Source organism: Heterodontus francisci, chromosome 4, assembly GCF_036365525.1.
Source record: "Heterodontus francisci isolate sHetFra1 chromosome 4, sHetFra1.hap1, whole genome shotgun sequence".
In the NCBI taxonomy this organism is placed as follows: domain Eukaryota; kingdom Metazoa; phylum Chordata; class Chondrichthyes; order Heterodontiformes; family Heterodontidae; genus Heterodontus; species Heterodontus francisci.
In genome coordinates, this window is record NC_090374.1 from 108,105,079 (window position 1) to 108,119,649 (window position 14,571).

General features: G+C 45.8%; 1 protein-coding gene across 1 annotated transcript in view; it reads right to left on the bottom strand.

Moving 5' to 3' along the window:
* The window catches only part of LOC137369180 (transient receptor potential cation channel subfamily M member 6-like), a 201,362-nt gene that overhangs the window by 169,280 nt on the left and 17,511 nt on the right, over positions 1–14,571 (bottom strand). Inside the window, 3 exon segments of the mRNA XM_068029967.1 lie at positions 321–495; positions 1,092–1,263; positions 3,813–3,937. Coding sequence (XP_067886068.1) covers positions 321–495; positions 1,092–1,263; positions 3,813–3,937 — 472 coding nt within the window.

Consider the following 14,571-nt stretch of genomic DNA (forward strand, 5'->3'; position numbering starts at 1 on the left):
TTCCCAGCTTTAAAACTAGTATTATATATAAGTGAAATACATACAAGTCAAAAAAATTTCTAGACAGAAAATAAAGGCCACTGATTTATAGTTTTCGCAGTATAATGGACAGACATGTGGAATTCAATATCCAAAGCAATTAAAAATTTCAGAATTCCATTTTAATAAAAATAGGTTTGACATATTCAATCACTTCAAATCAGTGACCCTGATATTAACCACTAATAGCATAAACAAAAATGTTGTTATAATACAAACCCCATGTATCCTGCAATTTACTGTATATAAATATATAAAAGAACATAGAACAAGGAACATACCCACCATCTGCAGTGTGCTTATGAGTAAAAGCTAGGAGATCAGCTGCCCTGCCTGTTCCCTCACACACAACGACAGGCACAGGGGGAGCATCCCTTACATATTCCCACACAGTCAGGATGACATTGGGACCACCTTCGATCACCAGCCCCACCACAGGGACACCTTGGCCCATCCCTATATTGTGAAAAAAGGAAGATCCCAATTGCAACAAAACATCTTACAAGGCTGTTAACATTGAAAGAAAACATTTACCTAAATATCATCCTGGCAGACTGTCTTGTCAGAGGGGGTCTGGAGGCAGCCCGTAGTCTTACATTTCACTGGGCACCCCTCGCAGTAGGGTGCTCAGTGAACTCTACAATGGTCAAGTGATGCAGCAGGCTAGCCATGCCCCATCTCGCCTCATCTATGTTGCTGCCATGTTTCACTGCACACCCTTTGGCCGTTAGCTCAGTCACCATTGCCACAGGAAAATGAAGTGTGAGACCAGGAATGTTCACCACAACCTGCCCGCCCAATGTAGCCATAGCCCTCAGCCCCCAGCCCCGACCACCGCCTCAAGAAAGGCTGCAAAACCCTGGGGCAACAAAAGTTGAGCGGAGGACTGGCAAAAAGGGTTTTTCTGCCTTTGAACTCAGGAAATTGGGGTTCCTCAGGGTCAAAGCTCAAGAAAATGGGCCCTTATATGCGAGTGCAGTTTATGTCACTGGAAAAGCGAGGACACACCTTCTCCACGAATACCAGCACAGTGGCTGTCTGCCTGTACTCACGAGTATGGATTTTCTGAAGTGCAATGTATTTTTCCAGCTTCCTTCTTAGCTTCATTTCATTCCCATATTTGCCAACAGTCCCATCATCTACCAAGATGAAGTGCGAATGCTTGCTATTTAAACTGATCAGCTTGCTCAAGGGATTGCCAAGCGTCTGATAGGGACGCACGACCTAAGGAAATATGTTATACGTAACCTGCTTAAAAACATCATTAAAATGTTGGTATTTTACTGTATATAAAAAGTCCAAAATACTTGCAACATTGAGATAATTTTTACAACACATATCAACACCATCCAAATTATATATGCTGTATCTACAATATTAGCATACGGGGATATGTGACTGTTAGTTGACAAAACATTAAATTAAAGCAAACCCCCCCCCCACCACCAGTAAATAATTTTATGCTGCAGCAAATATTTTAAGTACATGCACACAGCTTCCTTCACTAATACCCCAATGTTGATGAAACTTTTAAAATTAGTGTAGAGTTCACAAAATCAAACCTTAAACGCAGGGCTGAATTTTACCAGCGCTCCGACATCAAGGGTCGTGGCGGGGGGGCCCAGAAAATACCTCTGGGAGAGGCCCGCCACGGGTCTCGACGCCGGGAAGGCCATGCCCCATTTTACCAGCAGCAGCGAGGCCTCATGGAGGCCTCCCCGTCACACGGTCATGTAGACTTAATTTAAATATGTTAATTAATTTAATTGAATGACTAATGGCTTACCTTGTAGTGACGGCCATCCCACGCCGATATTCCGGCCGATTGCCGGGGCATCCGAGGCATAACACTGGTGGAAGTGGGGAGGAGTGAAGTTCTCAGGGGCCAGCAGGGGGAGCAGGGAAAATTGTTCCTATTGGTTGCAGGGATGGTGGGAAGGGGTTGAGGGTCAAAGTTAATGAAGCTTGTGGGGGAAAGGTCAATATCTGAGAAAAAATTTTTTAGGGGCGAGAGGGCAATTTGCATATTGATTCCTCATGGGGGGGAGGTGGGAGAGGGGATGCAAAGTGCGATCAAAAGTTTATTTATCTTTTGACAGCAGTACCTTTAATAATGTGATTCTCACTGAAGGGCTTGAAGCCCTGTAAAAATGGCGTCGGCGCCCGCGTGCTGGCCCCGGACACCATTGCCAGGGATGGGGCGGCTGCTCCCTCTACATCATCGGTGGCGGGCGTTCTACCCCCTCCATGTAAATGAGACGCCGCGCAAAATATCACAACAGCTCCGCAGCTCACATCTCACGCGTGTGCCACGCCTCTTTTGATCGGCGGCAAACTTTAAAAATTCAGCCCGCAGTGTTGTATATGCTGTGGCACTTTTAAATCTTTGATTTTCAAGTTTAGAAATCAATCTTTACACTGATTGCAGTTATGCTGCTGCCAGTGTAAAGCTGAAGTAGGGTGAGTCAGCATACTACAGGTGGTTTAACAATGCCTGTTCAAGCTGAGTGCAAATCAATCACACAGAAACTGCAGATAAATAGGAGCCTGGAGTTTCCGTAAGGTGACACTCTTATTTTCAGCACAATTCGCCTGCAATCGGCCAAGCCAGCACAAGTTTGTGGAATTTTAAGTGCAAATTACATCCAGTGCAAATAAAGTTTCTGTGATTTCTTGTGCTAGTTTAAAAAACATTGCGCTAGGAGCTAGCCCCACCCACAATACTGGCCACAACCACACACCAATTAATCACCATGGTGAGTTTCTGCTAATTCGCCTGTTTCCAGGTCTTCGAGGATGTGCTGAAAATTAAGCTGTTTTTTGGGGTGCCAGGATACTAATAGGCACCTTTCTAATACTTCTAAATCTTTTTTTAAGAAACGGTACACAAATATAGCAAATGGTTCTGTATTTTTTTAAGTCTTTTTCAGTTCCTTAGAATCAGTTAAAGTGGTGGACTAGACACTTTGAGGTAGAAATTCTTTTGCGTAGCACCGCATCCACCGACACAGACTTACCTTGATTCACCGGAAAAGGCAGCATCATGGGCCACTAGCTGCGTGGCTCGTGCGGCGTTCTTTATTGATGTCATTGAAGAATGTGCATGGGCCACGTAGGTAGCGGCCCACGACACTCCCTGCCCCCAGGGATTCGAGGTAAGTCTGCATTACGCCGTTAGAAGCTGCGCTACACAAATCTATCCCCCTCTGATTAAAAATGCTTCTTTTTTTCTGAAACAATATTCAGTAATATTAATCAACTGCACCAAGTAACTGCTTTTAAAGATATCAAGGAGGATTTTTTGAAGCAAAAATTTTAATTTTTAAATTACATTCTAAAACACTGCTCGATTGCACAAGTTCATGCCTGATTTTAAGGTCAGTGATAATGAGTTTAGGCAGAAACTTGAGAGAAAAACACTTCTGAAAACAAGCACAATTTTGGCCATAATTTGCAATTGGATCACCAATTGCACCCTCGGTGGAAACTCTACCTCAAAGTGGTTCTCTATGGGTTATCTAGCTTACAGTGATTCTTACTGTATCGATTGCATTTGTTGAAAATGCACACACTCTAGGGTTCTACTTTTGTAATAAATATATATCACATACTATTCATTTTATGCCATGTTTTGATTTATCTTTAGCTCCATATTTGTGGCAGCTGTCAGTACAAACATATCATATATTAATTACAGATAAGTGGAATTATTGCATAAACACTGCTTTATTATCAGACAGAATGGTTTGATCTATTAGACACAGGTTACTTACATCTTGTCCTATCAAATCGCAGTGGTTTTCTATTACTCCCCAGGGGGTAATTCCTATTATGCAGATCTTTCGTAAATATGGAGAAGTGTGATCTCTTACCGCATCTCCAACATGTCTAGAACTGCCTAATTTAAAAACACAACATTCTATGTTAATTATCCTGTAACTAGAAAGAGAAAAAGGAACAGTCACTTCGACAAGGGTAGATTAATTTTTAAAAACCAGCATGGAGTCATTAAAGGCAAATTGTGGTTAACCAACTTGCTTGAGTTTTTGATGAGGTAACAGAGAGGGTTGATGAAGGTAATGCGTTTGATGTGGTGTATATGGACTTCCAAAAGATGTTTGATGAAGTGGCACTAATGGGCTTGCCAGAAAAGTTGAAGCCCATGGAATAAACGGGACAGTGGCAGCATGAATACGAGGTTGGCTGAGTGACAGGAAACAGAGTAGTGGTGAAAGGTTGTTTTTCCAATTGGAGGAAAGCATACAATGGTGTTCCCCAGTACTAGCACTACTGCTTTTCTTGATCTACGTTAATGACTTAGATTTGGGCGTATAGGACACAATTTCAAAATTTGCAATTGACACGGTGTGCAGATTGCAAGCTGAGTGTGGAGATTCGAGTTTGGTGAGTGGTGAGTTCAGTGAAGAGGGAGGAGGTGCTCCACCTATCTACTTTTTGAACCCTCCAGTATTTGGTTCTTGCTTCGGTGCAGTGGAAAGAGGTGGTTGGTGAGTAACTGGTAAACATAGAACATAGAATAGTACAGCACACTACAGGCCCTTCGGTCCATGATGTTGTGCCGAACCTTTAACCTACTCTAAGATCAAACTAACTACCTACCCTTCATTCTACTATCATCCATGTACCTATCCAAGAGTCACTTAAATGTCCCTAATGTATCTGCTTCTACTACCACCGCTGGCAGCGCATTCCATGCACCCACCACTCTCTGTGTAAAGAACCTACCTCTGACATCTCCCCTAAACCTTCCTCCAATCACCTTAAAATTATGCCCCCTGGTGATAGCCTTTTCCGCCCTGGGAAAAAGTCTCTGGCTATCCACTCTATCTATGCCTCTCATCATCTTGTACACCTCTATCAAGTCACCTCTCATCCTCCTTCGCTCCAATGAGAAAAGCCCGAGCTCCCTCAATCTTTCTTCATAAGACATGCCCTCCAGTCTAGGCAGCATCCTGGTAAATCTCCTCTGCACCCTCTCTAAAGCTTCCACATCCTTCCTATAATGAGGCAACCAGAACTGAACACAATATTCAAAGTGTGGTCTAACCAGGGCTTTATAGAGCTGCAGCATAACCTCGCGGCTCTTAAACTCAATCCCCCTGTTAATGAAAGCCAACACACCATACGCCTTCTTAACAGCCCTATCAACTTGGGTGGCAACTTTGAGCGATCTATGGGCATGGACCCCAAGATCCCTCTGTTCCTCCACACTACCAAGAATCCTGTCTTTCAGCCTGTATTCTGCATTCAAATTCGACCTTCCAAAATGAATCACTTCACACTTTTCCAGGTTGAACTCCATCTGCCACTTCTCAGCCCAGCTCTGCATCCTGTCAATGTCCCGTTGCAACCTACAACAGCCTTCCACACTATCCACAACTCCAGCAGTCTTCGTGTCATCAGCAAACTTGCTAACCCAGCCTTCCACTTCCTCATCCAAGTCATTTATAAAAATCACAAAGAGCAGAGGTCCCAGAACAGATCACTGCGGAACACCACTGGTCACCGAGCTCCATGCTGAATACTTTCCATCTACTACCACCCTCTGTCTTCTATGGGCCAGCCAATTTTGTATCCAGACAGCCAACTTTCCCTGTATCCCATGCCTCCTTACTTTCTGAATGAGCCTACCATGGAGAACCTTATCAAACGCCTTGCTAAAATCCATATACACCACATCCACTGCTCTTCCTTCATCAATGTGTTTTGTCACATCTTCAAAGAATTCAATAAGGCTTGTGAGGCATGACCTGCCCCTCACAAAGCCATGCTGACTGTCTCTGATCAAACCATGGTTTTCCAAATAATCATAAATCCTGTCTCTCAGAATCCTCTCCAATAATTTGCCCACTACCGACATAAGACTGATTGGTCTATAATTCCCAGGGTTATCCCTATTCCCTTTCTTGAACAAGGGAACAACATTTGCCACCTTCCAATCATCTGGTACTACTCCAGTGGACAGTGAGGACGCAAAGATCGTCGCCAAAGGCGCGGCAATCTCTTCCCTCACTTCCCGTAATATCCTTGGGTATATCCTGTCTGGCCCCGGGGACTTATCTGTCCTCATATCATTCAAAATTTCCAGCACATCCTCCCTCTTAACCTCAACCTGTTCGAGCATATCAGCCTCTTTCACGCTGTCCTCACAAACGACCAGGTCCCTCTCACTAGTGAATACTGAAGCAAAGTATTCATTTAGGACCTCCCCTACCTCCTCCGACTCCAGGCTCAAGTTCCTCCACTATCCCTGATCGGCCCTACCCTCACTCTGGCCATCCTCTTCTTCCTCGCATAAGTGTAGAACGCCTTGGGATTTTCCTTAATCCTACCCGCCAAGACTTTTTCATGTCCCCTTCTAGCTCTCCTAAGTCCATTCTTCAGTTCCTTCCTGGCTACCTTGTAACCCTCTGGAGCCCTGTCTGATCCTTTCTTCCTCAACCTTAAGTAAGCTTCCTTCTTCCTCTTGACTAGCTGTTCCACATCTCTTGTCATCCAAGGTTCCTTCACCCTACCATCCCTTCCTTGCCTCATCGGGACAAACCTATCCAGCAGTCGCAGCAAGTGCTCCCTAAACAACCTCCACATTTCTGTCGTGCATTTCCCTGAGAACATCTGTTCCCAATTTATGCTCCCCAGTTCCTGCCTAATAGCATTGTAATTACCCCTCCCCCAGTTAAATATTTTCCCATCCCGTCTGCTCCTGTCCCTCTCCATGACTATAGTAAAGGTCAGGGAGTTGTGATCATTATCACCGAAATGCTGTCCCACCGAGAGATCTGCCACCTGGCCTGGTTCGTTGCCAAGCACCAAGTCCAACATAGCCTCCCCTCTAGTCGGCCTATCTACATATTGAGTCAGGAAACCTTCCTGGACACACCTGACAAAAACTGCTCCATCCAAACTATTTGCACTAAGGAGGTTGCAATCAATATTAGGGAAGTTGAAGTCACCCATGACAACAACCCTGTTACTTCTGCACCTTTCCAAAATCTGCCTCCCAATCTGTTCCTCCGTGTCTCTGTTGCTATTGGGGGGTCTATAGAAAACTCCCAATAAAGTGACTGCTCCTTTCCTGTTTCTGACTTCCACCCATAATGACTCAGTAGACAAACCCTCCTCGACGACCTCCCTTTCTGCAGCTGTGATACTATCCCTGATTAGCAATGCCACTCCCCCACCTCTTTTCCCTCCCTCCCTATTCCTTTTGAAACATCTAAAGCCCGGAACATCCAACATCCATTCCTGCACCTGTGATATCCACGTCTCTGTAATGGCCACAACATCGTAGCTCCAAGTACTGATCCATGCTCTAGGTTCATCACCCTTATACCTGACACTTCTTGCGTTAAAGCTATTCTACTTATAATAGTCTGTAAAGTTAAGGTATGGCAGGGCAGCTCTGCTGAGTGGAATGTACAGCCTGTGGCATGTGGGAAGTCATGGACGCACCATGTGTCCTAGACAAACACATCTGCAGGAAGTGTCACCGGCTGCAGAAGCGTAAGCTCTGGGTTTCGGCTGGAGTCACTGTTGTGCATCCGTGAGGCGGAGGACTATACGGATAGCACATTTAAGGAGGTGGTCACACCGCAGGTTAGAAGCATGCAGGCCGATAGGGAATGGGTGACCACCAGGCAGTCTAAGAGAACCAGGCAGGTAGTGCAGGAATCCCCTGAAATGATCTCACTCGCTAATTGGTTTTCCATTTTGGATACTGGTGAGGGTGATGGTTCCTCAGAGAAGTGCAGTCAAGTCTGTGGCACAACAGGTGGCTCAGCTGCACAGGAGGGGAGGAAGAGGAGTGGAACAGCAGTAGTGATAGGGGACTCGTTAGTTAGGGGAACAGACAGGCGTTTCTGCGGCAGAATAACGTGACTCCAGGATAGTGTGTTGCCTCCCTGGTACCAGGGCCAAGGATGTCACGGAGCTGCCGCAGGATATTGTTATGACCAGATGAGAAGGAGTCTAGGGGTTCCCTCTCAGCCTTTGCCTGGTTTAACCGTAACAGGGTTTAATTTTTTTTAAAACACCGTGTTTTAGCTCCACCTCAGTGAATCCTTGTTCACCGCTTTCTAATTGTAAGGCAAAGAAATCAATTCAGACAGGTTTTCTTAGATTTTAAACAAGAAAGGTGGAAGTTTATTAATCTTAAACTCTAATCCTGTTGCCGACTACAAATATGCGACGCGACCATGCTAGCATGCATACGTGATAAACACACATGCAGATAGAGACAGAAAGGTGGAAAAGAATAAAGGGGAAATGTTTGAGGCAATGCATAGGTTTCTATTTTACTGTCCTTTGAGTTTGCTGTGAAGTCTTTTGTTGCCGATCAGACTTGCAATTCGTTGGGGCCCAGTGCACGCTCCAGTTCAAACAGCCTTCTTCTTTCTCTGTGGCACAATTCAAAAAACCCCAGGTTGCCCAGCAGGTTAGTCATGTGACTAGCTGGTTTGACCACTTATGTTTGTGGATTCTGCCATCTTAGCAGTCATCCTGGAATGTGAGCATTCTCACCTTCAATGTCTGGTAATCACAAGTGGACCAAGGAATAGTCCTTTGTCTCTCCAAGCACCGTCTATTAGTATGCAAATATTTTTCCAGCCAAGTGTTTGGAGATTTTTTTTTTAACAAGTCCTTTCTTCACTCCAGCAACAGTTTAAAATCAATGTTCATGTGACAAATTAATATGCCACATTCTTGTCAGGTGGGGGTCTGCATGACAACATTCTTCTGGGGGAGGGCAAACAGCCAGAGGTCGTGATCTACATTGGTACCAATGACATAGGTAAGAAGGGGGATGAGGTCCTGAAAGCAGATTTTAGGAAGGTAGGAGGAGATGAAAAAGCAGGATCTCAAAAACAGTAATCTCAAGATTACTCCCAGTCCCACGTGCAAGTGAGCATAGGAATAGGAGAATTGAGCGATTGAACACATGTTTGGAGAACTGGTGTAGGAGGGAGGGCATCAGATATCTGAGACTTTAGGACCAGTTCTGGGGCAGATGGACGGGTTGCAACTTAGCAGGACTGGGATGAATAACCTCACAGTGCTGTTGGGGAGGGTTTAAACTAGATTGTCAGGGGATGAGAACCTTAGAGGGAGCTCATATTGGAGGGAAGCAAAATTGGTAACTTGTCAGGGATATGGGAACCAGGAGCAAATATTAGAAAGGAATACCAAGGAGCACAGAATATTGGAGGAGATAGATAGCACGAGGGTAGGGAATAGTAAGTTATTAAGTGGGGTCAGAGTAAGGGAGAAAGTAATAAAGTCTGAATCAGGGTTAATGTGCATGTATGTGAATGCATGGAGTGTGGTTAATAAGACTGGTGAGGTACAGGCACAGATTGCCATGTAGAAACATGATGTTGTGGTAATAACAGAGACCTGGCTCAAAGAAGGGTAGGACTGGGTGTTAAATATTCCTGCATACAGGTTGTTCAGGAAAGATAGGAAAGGGAAAAAAGGGGGCGGGGTGGCAGTATTGATTAAGGAGAGCATTGCAGTGATGGAGAAAAAGGATGTCCGAGAGGAGTGAGGACAGAATCAATTTGGCTAGAGCTAAGGAACAAAAAAGGTGCCGTTACATTGCTCAGTGTTGTCTATAGGCCACCAGCTCGTATGAAGGATGTGGAGGAACAAATTTGCAAGGAAATTACAGAGAGGTGCAAAAATTATAGGGTAGTTATAATGGAGGACTGCAATTATCCAAACATAGACTGGAATAATAGTAGTGTAAAGAGCAGTGAGGGGCAAGAGTTCCTAGAGTGTGTTCAGAAAAATTTTCTACAACAGTATGCTGCTAGTCCAACAAGAAAGGAAGCACTGCTAGACCTGGGTCTTGGGAAAGAGGTGGGCCAAGTGGATCAAGTATCAGTGGGAGAGCATTTAGGGGATAGTGATCATTGTATCATAAGGTTTTGGGTGAAAATGGAAAAGGACAAAGAGCAATCCAGGGTAAGAATAATTAACTGGGGAAGGCCAACTTCAATGGGGTAAGAATGGAGCTGGGGCGAATAAATTGGAGTCAAAAGCTGGCAGGAAAACTGGTAGATGAACAATGGGCCACCTTCAAAGAAGAGATAGTTTGGGCACAGTCAAAGTTTGTTCCCTCAAAGGGAAGAAGTAGGGCAAACAAATACAGCGCTCCCTGGATGACAAAAGAGGTAGAGATTAAGATAAAGAAAAAAAAGTGTGCTTATGACAGATGCCAGGTAGAAAATAATATTGAGAACCAGGCTGAATATAGACGGTCCAGAGGGGAAGTGAAAAAGCAAATAAGAGAAGCAAAGAGAGAGCATGAAAAGAGACTGGCATCTAGCATTAAAGGAAATCCCAAAGTTTTCTATAGGGGTATGAATAATAAAATGATGGTAAAAGGAGGAGTGGGGCCAATTAAGTACTAGAAAGGGGATTTACACATGGAGGCAGAGGGCATAGCTGAGGTATTAAATGAATACTTTGCATCTGTCTTCACCAAGGAAGAAGATGCAAACAAGGCAATGTTGAAAGAGGAGGTAAGTCAGACACTAGAGGGGTTTAAAATTGATAAACGGGAAGTATTTGATAGTATTTGGTCTGTACTTAAAGTGGATAAAGCACCAGGACCAGATAAGATGCATCCAAGGATACTAAGGGAAGTGAAGATGGAAATCGCAGCGGCACTGACCAAAATTTTTCAGTCTTCTTTAGACTCGAGGGTGGTGCCAGAGGACTGCAGAATTGCAAACGTTACAGCCTTGTTCAAAAATGTAAGATAAAGATGTAAAGATAAGCCGAGCAATTACAGGCCAGTCAGGATCTGGAATACACTGCCTGAGAGTGCGGTGCAGGTAGATTCAACAGTGGCTTTCAAAAGGGAATTGGATAAGCACCTGAAGGTAAAACATTTGCAGGGTTGTGGGGAAAGGGCGGGGGAGTAGGACTAGCTGAATTGCTCTTGCAGAGAGCTGGGGTGGACTTGACAAGCCGACTAGCCTCCTTTTATGCTGTAACCATTCTGTGATTCTATGACTTAGAGCCTAGGCAGCTGAAAGCACGGCCACCAATGATGGGGTGATGAATATTGGGAATATGCAAGAGGCCAGATTTGGAGGAGCGCACATATTTCGGAGGGTTGTACAGCTCGAATAGTTTATAGAGATAAGGAGGGGCGAAACATCGTAAAAGGACTGACAGTTCAGGTTTAAGGTGCAGAATTCTCAAATTTTCAAAAGCATCAATAGAAGTACAGCTGGCACAAGTCGAGATGAGAGAGAGATCTTATTTGGGATTCAGAAACAAGACCACCTAAAGAATCTAGCCAAGCGCAGTAGCACGAGGTGGACATAGCATTAACTGCTATGTCCATGTTCCCCTGCATGCTGCTCAGTGCCATAAGATTAATGATCTCATCCATTTACCAGCAATAACAGGTTCTAAAAGGTGCTTTACATTAGGACTGCTGAAGCTTTTGATCACATAGGTCACTTAGTTGCATACCAGAAAGCCTCAGGGACCACAGATAAAGGGCTGAATTTCACCAAGGAGGCAGGGGCTGGGTTTGTTTTTGGGTCAGAAACCCACCTCTGGTGGGAAACTGATTAAAGTTAAGATTTTCACGTGGGGAAGCCCTTAAGTGGTATGAAGATGGGTTTCCTATCAACTTAGAGACAGTGGGGGCAGGAATGGAGGTGGCTCAGATCATGTGTGGGGCCCATGTAGACACCCCAAGGTAGCCATCACTGAGGCTGATGGTTCTGCTCAGGGAGAGATCTGCCTCCCACTTCACCAAAGGGAAGCGAGGTGTCACAGGGGAGCTAGAGGCCTGGTGCCAGGGGCAGGACAGCCCCTCGCTCCATCAATGCTGACCGGGATCTAATGCTGGACGCCATGAGGGAAAGGAAGGAGATCCTGTTGCCAGAGGGTGGCAGGAGGAGGTCACCTTATTGTGCAGCAGGGGAACCTGTCTGTTCAGCATCAGCTCCATCTGCCTCCTCTACCCCTTCCTCTCTCACCTCCTGCTCCTACTACCCTCACAAAGAGCTGTCTCCTTCCAGGGCCCCATTTTCCTCAAGGTGCACACATCTCTGCAGGGACACATTATGGAGAGCATAGCAGACCACCACTGTGACCGAGACCCTTGCAGGTGGGTATTGGAGAGTGCAACCTGACCAGGTCAGGCACTGGAATCGCATCTTCAGAAGCCCGATCGCCTGCTCAATGGTTGTGCTAGTGAACAGGTGGCATTGGTTGTATCACCTCTGTGCTTCTGTCTGGGGTTCCCATAGAGGGGTCATTCGCCTTCAAGGGATATTACTTCTCCCCAGGATCCATTCACACACTTTGGGGGTTGGAGTGAAGATCTGAGGCAGCCTGGACTGCGGAGGATGACAGAGTCATGGCAGCTGCTAGGAAAGCAAACGCACACATGGAGAAAGGTCTTGTGGACTTTGAGGAGTGGAAGCCCTTCCAGTTGATGGATCCCACTGGCTGGTCGCTGGGTGCCTTAATGGTCAAATGGGTGAAATCGATGGTGCCTTGCACTTAAGGGAAACCATTGATGAAGGCATAACCAATATCCAGGCTTGTGCTGATAAGTGGCAAGTAACATTCATGCCACACAAGTACCAAGCAATGACCATCTCCAACAAGAGAGAATCTAACCATCTCCCCTTGACATTCAACAGCATTATGATTGCTGAATCCCCCACTGTCAGCTTCCTGGGGATTATCACTGACCAGAAACTGAACTGCAGTAGACATATAAATACCGTGGCTATAAGAGCAGGTCAGAGAGTAGGAATCCTGCAGCAAGTAACTCACCTCCTGACTCCGCAAAGCCTGTCCACCATCTACAAGACACAAATCAGGAGTGTGATGGAATACTCTCTACTTGCCTGGATGGGTGCAGCTCCAACAACATTCAAGAAGCTCGACACCATCCAGGACAAAGCAGCCCGTTTGATTGGCACCCCATCTACAACATTTGTTCCCTCCACCACAGACGCACAGTGGCAACAGTATGTACCATCTGCAAGATGCACTGCAGCAATGCACCAAGTCAACTAAAACAAAACCCATGCCCTTTGTCACTGCGAGGCTGTGTCTATCATTAAACAATGTGCTCTCCAGCTCTGACAAAGAGATGCAGAGGTGTGCAGCTGTTTTTGAGATGCCACTAAGGTCCGCAGCAAATCCTTGGAAGACGTTCAAGGCCACAGTGACTTTGACATCTACTGGCAGGGCATGACGACCAGTGCTGTGAGTTACGAGATCTTTGGTAATGAGGGCACAGATGTCTGTGACCATCTGCCAGGGGAGGTGCAGTCTCCTATGGCACAGCATCTCAGTCATCTCCAAATAGCTCCATCTTCAGTGGTAGATCCTGTGTTGAGGGTTTGGCTGCCTTCCTGCCCCTCCTTCCTCTCCCATGCCCTCCTGATCCCCGTGGTTCTGCCTTTCCTGCAGAGGGTGTTGCCCCTCATTGCCACCGGTCCCAAATTCTGACAATTGTGCTCCCATTGCCAGCTGGAGCTTTCCTTCTGGGCAGGTGGCCACCCAACTGTCCTTGGCAGCCTTTCCCCCGCTTTTCTGCTCCCATGATGCCAGAGGGGTGCCAACCCTATTCAAAGACCGGACGTTGAGTGCCCACTCTCCCTTCCACCATACCAAGTACCAAGTCCCCCTTTACCAAGCTAACCCTCTTATGGGGCCGTGTATATCCCTGGGGTAGCCAGGACTGGCTCCCCAATTTTACCCACCTGTCTTCAGCTGATCTGTTTCTGAAGACACAAGTAATCCATGCGCCCCTTTAAAGATTTAAAACCCAAACTTTGACAAGCTCTTTACGAGTTTTTAAAGAGCTTTAATTAGCCTCAATTGGGAGGAGAGCAAGATTCCTGTCCCACCCTCCCCACACCACCCTGGTGTTTATTGCTGGCGTCTTGAAGTTGCCACGCTGTCCAGTACCAGTATTTTTGTTCCCCACCATCTCCCCCCCTGGCACTGCCTGCCACCCCCCACCCACCTCTTTTCCTGACTTCGGGGACCCCAAAGATTCAGCTCAAAGTTTTTACTAGCTTGCATATATCTCAATTTGCTAATATCAGAAGATCTTGGTTTTTTCACCAGGTTCTGTTGGCCTGGAATAGTAGAAAGCTGCAAACAATGTCAATGCCTGCAGTATCATCCCAAGAGTGCATTCAGTGTCGCAAGTGCTTCAACAAATTGACCTGGACAGCGAGGGTGAAAATGAGCCTCTATTCTCTATTTCTCTGCATTAAACCTGGCCACAGCACCTTCCCTCCTCCCCCAGCACTCCACATACTTCCCTTCACCTTACATATACCTACAGCACAAGGACAGCAGTGGTTGAAGAAGGTGGCTTCATCACCACCTTCTCAAGGTCAGTTAAGGAAGGGCAATAAATGCTGACCTTGCCAGTGAGGCCCACATCCCATGATCAAATCAAAAAAAGTTCTGTCCAAGTGATGTCTAGCATTCCATTCCAGAATTGTCAACAAA